The sequence below is a fragment of the Candoia aspera genome, chromosome 1 (assembly GCF_035149785.1).
Source record: "Candoia aspera isolate rCanAsp1 chromosome 1, rCanAsp1.hap2, whole genome shotgun sequence".
NCBI classification, from domain to species: domain Eukaryota; kingdom Metazoa; phylum Chordata; class Lepidosauria; order Squamata; family Boidae; genus Candoia; species Candoia aspera.
In genome coordinates, this window is record NC_086153.1 from 142,685,888 (window position 1) to 142,694,287 (window position 8,400).

General features: G+C 41.7%; 1 protein-coding gene across 1 annotated transcript in view; it reads right to left on the reverse strand.

The window, feature by feature from the left end:
• The window catches only part of NBAS (NBAS subunit of NRZ tethering complex), a 189,778-nt gene extending 183,468 nt beyond the window's left edge, over positions 1 to 6,310 (reverse strand). Inside the window, exons 1-5 of the mRNA XM_063314683.1 lie at positions 6,114 to 6,310; positions 2,811 to 2,865; positions 1,798 to 1,831; positions 1,076 to 1,153; positions 800 to 847 (exon numbers count right to left, since the gene is read on the reverse strand). Of these exons, the coding sequence (XP_063170753.1) occupies positions 800 to 847; positions 1,076 to 1,153; positions 1,798 to 1,831; positions 2,811 to 2,865; positions 6,114 to 6,254 (356 nt within the window). The 5' untranslated portion in view covers positions 6,255 to 6,310. The remainder of the gene's footprint in view (positions 1 to 799; positions 848 to 1,075; positions 1,154 to 1,797; positions 1,832 to 2,810; positions 2,866 to 6,113) is intronic.
• Between the last annotated feature and the right edge of the window lie 2,090 nt (positions 6,311 to 8,400).

Sequence of the window (8,400 nt, forward strand, 5' to 3'; positions counted from 1 at the left end):
TTCTTTTGCCAGTTGTCACGTTCACTGTTTCAATGTGCACTGTACATAGTAACGTTTCACATGCCATGGCACTGACGTGCGTTTCTGTTTGGCAGGGAGCTGCTGTGAAACCTTGTGCCAAGCTCTGTATCTATGTTCATTTCAATGGAATGTCTTTGGGTTATGTGCTCTGCTCAAGGACTTTTCCTGCGGACCATCAGAAGCCGTTAGGAGCACCCGGGATTGTGAGCCTGGGAAGATTCTACGGGGGGAGGGATCTCATTTGTACCGAGGATTTTTAGTTTGCATTTGGCGCACTTTTTCCATTCTCAGCTTTCTTTGTGATCCTGCATACTATTCTTTAATAAATCAGATATCTTTGTGATCCTGCTCATGAGTCTGATGGTGTTTTAGAATAGGCAATCCTTACACCAGTTGCTACAGGATGATGTAATCATGTTCATAAATTATAGCCCATTTTGTGTACAAATAAGAAATATTAACCCTTTAATTCAGTCTAACGTAATAAAAGTTATTCAGATAAAAGATTTTTTTAAATAAAAGGAAATTAAAGTCCCTGGCTGGTGTATTATCTTAACAGTGTATTAAGATAAATCAGAAGTTATCTTAATTCTAAAAGCAATATGAGTACTAAAACTTAAATGCATGGCAAACAGAAAAGAAAGCTAGAAAGAGATAAAAGAGGCACATTCTCTTCTATACCTTGGCTGTGATCCTATAAATATATTTGTGTGGGAGTAAGCCCCACTAAATTCCTTTGGATCTATATAGGTGTACAATTGTGCGGTTCTTCACTTACCTTATTTCAATAGTTTGGTCTTGAACAACTGCTAACAGTTTTCCATTGCTACAAAAGGAAAGGCTTGAATGAAAATTTCATTCTAAGAGGAATTTCATATCTTGTTTCAAAAGTGACATATCGAATTCTGGATGATATTTTCTGCACTGACTTTGCTTACAAAACAAAATTACATTGTTGAAGATTATATATTAAAAGCATTTAGTTTGAACAGCAAGAAGTCCAAAGCCAATTACTATAAAGCCCCACTTTCAAAGGAAGAGGAAGGCCACCTACCTCGCAAGCTGTAGGTGCCAATTCATCTGTTTACTGACTAGGCGGACAAATCCAACAGGGAGAGATGATTTCGCACTACTGGAAGTACAAATATGCTTACGTTGGAGCAAAACAGGTGATGCTTATGAATTTTAATCACAGGACAATTGCTAGAATAGGGCAGATGAACTGTGAGTGGTAGGAATGTTTACAAATTCCTCCCCAAATAAGCTCCTGCACTTGTCTTACATAGCTCTGCTAAATACAGAATGAACACAATACCTGAAATATTAAAAGTGGCTGTACTACCACTTTGCTATTTGTTTTCTTATTATTTTATCCACCTGTTTTGCTTCCATCTAATATTATATCTGTTTAGACTATTGGATTATTGGAAAGATTTATATCCTTTCAAGCAGGATATAATTCACTATAGTATTAATACAATAAACAATGATGTGTAAAAATGCATTGATCAGAATCATGCTCTCAAGAATTATTTTTTAATACACACACACACACACACAAATTCAGTATCCTGAAATGATGCACAAAAATCCAAGTGCCTTTTTTATTCAACAAAATTTATCTTCAAAAATTACTATTTCAGAACCAAAGGTCATTATACCTTCCAAATGCTATTATACACACTAAGAGATAAAACAACAGTTCTAAAGTGCCAAACACTCTCTCAGAGTAGCTTAAGACAGAACTTTAGTTGATTGTGTTTCACAATAGCTTACCTGCACCAAAAGTGGCGCAGAAATAAGGCAGGGCCTAGAAGAGAAGAATATAATTATCTTTGAAAGAAAGCAAGACCAATAGAAGAGGCTATGTTCTGTAGCTGTTTTGTCAATAAGACCTATGATTTACCCCCTCCTCGCAGTTGTTAAGCAAGGCATCACATGATCACAACTTGCTACTTTACTGCTGGCTTCTCCACTGACTCTGCTTGTGGGAAGCCAATTGTGAAGCATGCAAATGGTGATCACGTGACAGCAGGACCCTGCAACGGTCGTAAATGATCACTGGTTGTGATGCACTCAAATGTTGATCACATGACCACAGGGATGCTGTGATGGTCATAAATGTGAGGACTGGTCACAAAGTTACTTTTTCAGCACCACTGTAACTCTGAATGGTCACTAAACAGGGCAGTCGTTAAGTGAGGTTGACCTGTAAATGCTTTGCAATTAATATTACACTAGGCCCTGGATATAGTATAAAAGGTAAAGGTAAAGGTTTCCCTTGACGTAAAGTCCAGTCGTGTCCGACTCTAGGGGGCGGTGCTCATCTCTGTTTCAAAGCCGAAGAGCCGGCGTTTGTCCATAGACACTTCCGTGGTCACGTGGCCGGCATGACGACACGGAACGCCGTTACCTTCCCGCCGAAGCGGTACCAATTAATCTACTCACATTTGCATGTTTTCGAACTGCTAGGTGAGCAGAAGCTGGGACGAGCAACGGGAGCTCACCCCGCCGTGCGGTTTCGAACCGCCGACCTTCCGATCGACAGCTCAGCGGTTTAACCCGCAGCGCCACCGCGTCCCTTGGATATAGTATAAGACAGTATAAAATAACAAGCCATATCTATAACTTTAGTGAACAGTTTATAGATGTTGTTTTTAAATGTTTGTACGCTGCCCACAGCTGTGAGATGGTCGGCCATATACATTATTTTAATTAATTAATTAATTCACACTACATTAATTTTAGCCACATTGGACATACTGAACAATCAAGCTACAGATATTTACCCATAATCACTCTCGTGATGATAAATGATGCATAATGCTTCCGATTGCCTCTTGGCTGTAAGAACAAGAAGAGAGTTTTCAGCAAGTCCTTTATTTGCAAGACATTTAAGATGATGCAGTTTGTGAATTAACTGTTGGGCTAAGCACTCTTTGAAACTCTACTCCAAGTTCAGGTCTAAGCTCTTTCAGAAAATTGTGAAAGTAAGCTGTTCAGGAAGAACTGTTATCTGGGAACGGTTTGAGCCTGTTGAGCCTGAGAAAGTGGACAGGATCCTCCGGACTGTAAATGCTACCACTTGTCAACTAGACCCATGCCCCCCCTGGCTGGTGAAGGCAGCTTGGGAGGGGACATGTGGTTGGGTCCAAGTGGTGGTAAATACTTCCTTGAGAGAGGGGGCATTCCCGGCAGCCTTCAAAGAGGCACTGGTGTGCCCCCTCCTCAAGAAACCACTGCTGGACCCTAGCGTATTGGACAACTTTCGCCCAGTCTCCCACCTCCCCTTTTTGGGAAAAGTGGTTGAGAAAGTGGTGGTGCTGCAGCTCCAGAGAATCCTGGATGAAACGGATTATCTAGATCCCTTTCAGTCAGGCTTCAGGCCCGTTTATGGGACAGAAACGGCATTGGTCGCACTTATGGATGATCTCTGGTGGGAGCGGGATGGAGGGAGTGCATCCATCCTGGCTCTTCTTGACCTCTCAGTGGCTTTCGATGCCATCGACCATGGTATCCTTTTGGGTCGGCTCAGGGAGCTGGGGGTGGGTGGCGTAGTTCTGCGCTGGTTCACCTCCTTCCTCCAGGGCCGGTCCCAATCAGTGTTGATAGGGGAGGAGAGGTCGGCCACACGGCCCCTTTTCTGTGGGGTGCTGCAGGGATCAGTACTCTCCCCTCTCCTTTTTAACATCTACATGAAACCACTGGGCGAGATTATCTGTCACCATGAGATGAGGTATCATCAGTATGCTGATGATACTCAATTGTATATCTCCATCCCTGGTGAAGTGATGCTGTGACCACCCTTTCCGAGTGCCTGGGGGCTGTGGGGGCCTGGATGGGGAACAACAGGATTCAACTGAACCCTGGTAAGACGGAGTGGCTGTGGATTAATGGCACCTCACATGCCAGGAATTTGTCATCTTTAGTGCTGGATGGGGTTGCATTGCCCCAGACAGACCCGATGCGTAACTTGGGGGTCCTCTTGGACTCGCGACTCCTGCTCAAAGAGCAGGTGGCAGTTGTGGCCAGGAGGACCTATGCTCAACTCCATGTTGTGCGCCAGTTACGCCCCTTCCTGGACCAAGAGGCCCTTCGAACAGTCACTCATGCCCTGGTCATCTCCCAGATAGACTACTGTAATGTGCTCTACATGGAGCTACCCTTGAAGAGTAGCTGGAAGCTTCAGCCAATTCAGAATGCAGCCGTATGGACAATCTTGGGTGTTCCAAGATTTGTACACGTAACACCTTTGTTGCGTGAGCTGCACTGGGTCCCAGTTTGCTTCCAGGTCCAATTCAAGGTGTTGGTTATTACCTTTAAAGCCTACATGGCATGGGGCCAGGATATCTGAGGGACCGTCTCATCCCTATTACATCGACCAGCCCCACCCGGTCATGCAGGGAGGGCATGTTATGGACCCCATCTATAAAAGAATTTCATCTAACGGGGTCTCGGAAACGTGCCTTCTCTGCTGTAGCTCCCGCCCTTTGGGACATCCTTCCCCCAGAGGTCCGACAGGGCCCTTCACTCCTGGATTTCCAAAAAAGACTAAAGACCTGGTTTTGTCAGCAGGCTTGGAATGGGAGGGGGAATAGTTATACCTGGGGATGGCTAGTGCCCTAAGTGATTTTGAGGGGCTTGCTACACTCACGGACTGATTAAAATCTCTTGCCACTTATATTCTTATTTTATTGTATTGTTGTACTGAAATGGTTTTAAGTTTTAACTGCATTTTATTGTAAACCGCCCAGAGTTCCCCATAAGGGGGAGATGGGCGGTGAATAAATTTATAAATAAATAAAATAAAATAAACGTCACCCCAGAGCCAGATAAGACACAAAGCAAGTAACAGATTCAATGATGCATGTTAATCCATGCATGCAATAGGTCTTCCCTTTACCCATTAAGCATACCTTTCTTGGGAATACTGTACTCCTCTATAAGAAATGTAATATTACAGCCACTAAGTGGAAATTACAAAAACAATCATAATGGTATAAATTATCTCTGGAATCTTCAGTATAACAAAAAAGAAAATAAAAAGGACACTGATGGCTTCAGTTAGCAAGGAGTGAGTGGGCAGATGCAGTAGGTTACCTTAATCACGTAGACAATGAACTTTTTAAAATGATTAATAAATATAAATTAAGAGGCTGATTAAGCTCCATTGCTCAACACATTTGTTTAACTTCCTTCTTTCTCTTGTAAAAGGTTATGGTGATCCAGGACAGGAAGGTTCTACTAATGCCACTAACCAGAAAGTCATCAATTAACATCACAACCTTTCATGGAGACGGGATGATTGAAGAAATCTCTACAGACAATTTCTAGCTATTGACCTGTAACAATGATCCCCAAACAGCCCCTACAACAATGTAATAGAGGAACCAATAGAAGGAACAGACAGAAAAAGAACCTCTCATTCAGAGAGAAATCAGATGCAGTCCCATAGCAAATGATCATTTTAATAATGCCACAAACATAAATTATTAACTATCTTTTCAATAAGAAACAACATGTCCCTTGTAGACCCATGCCCAGACAATGCCTTCAGGAAGCAAACTTGGCAGGCTCTGTCAGAAGCATCAAAAAACCAAAAATCACTCTCTCTCAGCCCAAATCACCTCACAGCGTTGTTGTTGTGGGGAAAATAGGAAGAAGTTGTACTAGGTATGTTCACCGCCTTAAGTTATTTATTAAAAAAAAAAAAGGTGGGATAAAAATAAAACAAATAAAATAAATATAACAGAATATAACTAACGGACTGACTTGTCTGCCATGCTATAATGGTTCGTCATCCTTAAGTCCGAAGGACTTTAGATTGACATGATCTTTAAGGACAGAAGGGGGCTTAGTCTGCCATCAGAGCACGACATCCAAACTCTTTTTCAACGTGGACATTCTTGATAAAGTCCCCCAGGGCCACACATTCAGGATTGGGGCATAAAACAAGCGGTAGCCCTTCAGAAGTCAATGACACGCGGTCATTTCTCACGACCCGACCTCTCCCCTCCTACGTGGCGGGTACTCCGGTGTTTTCGCCTCCGCCAGGCAAGCAATACACGTGCGGCGACGGGGAAGAGACCCACCTGCACCTCAGTCTCCGGCGGCCACTCGGTGTTGATCAGCAAGTCGTAGAGAATGTTATCCTCTCCATCCTCCTCCTCCTCCTCCTCCTCTCTCATCTTAGAGCCGCTGCTTTCCTCCTTCTTTCCCCGGGCGGCAGCCATGATCGTACCCAGCCAGCCCCACTACGGCGGCCTGCAGCGGACACACCAGGCCAGCGAAGATACCTCTCTTAACGCTTTACATTCCCTGCCCAGAACAATTCGAGGCTCGGCTCGCCATCCTGGGACGCCCACCCTTTGAGCACAATCTCGCGCAATCCAGGGTCAAGGTGGATCAGAATGCCGTCAAAGAACTCAAGGGCTGCTATTGCATTTTGATTCTCAAGGCCCCCTGATATCGATATCCATCCCCTTGTTTTGTGCTTCTGGAATGGACTATTCAGTGTTTGTAATACCGTAGAGCTACTAGATCTGGGCTGCACTAATCTGGACGGCCACTAGGAGATAGCAAATTGAGGGTAGTCGATCTTTTTGCTGCCACCTACTGGTCGCCTGGATTTCTGCAGCCTACACTTTTAAGAGGTCCGTTTTTAGCACGATTAGAGTGGAACAATGTTTCACTGAATAAACTGGTGCTTTTTTGCCAAAAAAAAAATACTTTGGATGAAGCTGCACAATTGGACAAAAAGAAGCATAGAGATGTGTCTGTTCTTTGTTTGTTTTGGGTTTTTGCATAAAACTTCCCACATCTTTAATGATCATCCATTTATAGAATCTATGAAAGATATTTTTGGTAAAATTTTATAAACATGTGGAAATCATTCAGTAATGAATATAGTATCCCCCAAAATATATTGAAAATAAAAGGTTTTCCTCCCCAACCCCCATGCCCCCAGCCCTGGTTCATGCTACTGAACTGAAAGAATTTCAGCAGAGGAAGCTATTTCAGACACAAAGAAACAGCACTGGGGAAAAGTATTACAGTAGTTGAATTCTTGCATTATACTTCACAGTTGCAGGATCAGTAACTCTGATATGGTTACAGCCTGTCATTGGTCAGACAATTTTTAAGTAGTAGGCTTGAAACAACTATGTAAGATAATAAAAACAGTAAGGTACTTCAAAGCTCTTTGTGGGAAGGGCTATATTTTTCGGTAGTTTTGACATTTGGAACACTTAAAGCAATTTAAAGTCCCAGTACAGACTTCCACTGTACTGATATCAGTGGGCATTATTCCTGAATAAATATGAGGGCTTCAATCATAATCTGTGTAAAAGAAACAAAAGGCTATTTAGTCCAAAACTTGCATTGCAAATCAAGTCAATTTATAGTGTGACTGAAGAAAAGAAACAGATGTTTGAAGGAGAAGCATGGTAATGTAGTTCAAATGTTTACAAATCGATTTATGTAATAACCATCTAAAAAGAAAGAAAATACATTTATTGTAAAAAAGTGTACTCTCTCTTTTTTTAAAAGATTGTAATTTTATATATAATTCTCAAGAAGTTTCCATTGTTTTCATAGGGCCTAATTTCTGAATGTTACATAATTAATCATGCCTGGATTCCTGTAACATGCTAGGTTGAAATGTGCTTTGCTTTCTTGTAGCTCTGCGTTGTACATACAGAAATGTTAGTCTGTAGTTTAGCAAATAAACTTTAGCTGTTGTATTAATACAGTAATTGTGCTTACACTTTTAACAGTGAAATCCTATACATGCTCCCTCCAGTCCGAAATAAATTCCATTGAATTAAGTAAGTCCTACTCAATACCACACTCAGGGCAAGTGTATGCAATATAATATCACAATCCTAAATCCACAGCATTATGTATATTTTCACTTTAGGATAGATTGCTTGATCTGTTTTGGAAAAGGCGATATTTTCTACTATCAAAAGATCGAGCAATATGTACTACATGGCAGATTTTGCAGTATCTTACAATAATATATTCATATTATAGTAATGAATTCATTAGTAAACCCGTGACTAGTGATAAGTATAAAAACATAAGATTTATTTTTCTTATTTTTCCTTCTCAGTTTGTATTTTTAGTTTGCACTTTTCATTTTTGAAAAACAAATTAAAAAGGGATAGACTTGCTTAAGCTGGAGTTATACATACACAGAATCTTAATATTAGAAGCTGGTCATTGATTGTGTCTGTTCAGTCTTCCAGGTGTGTTTGCCCGACAACTGCCAAATAATTCCGGCTCGGGATTCTGGGAATTCTCAACACATCTGGAGGGTGTTAGATTGGGAAAGGCTACGTTTATTCTTCCCATATAGCCACAAAACTAGAACTACAA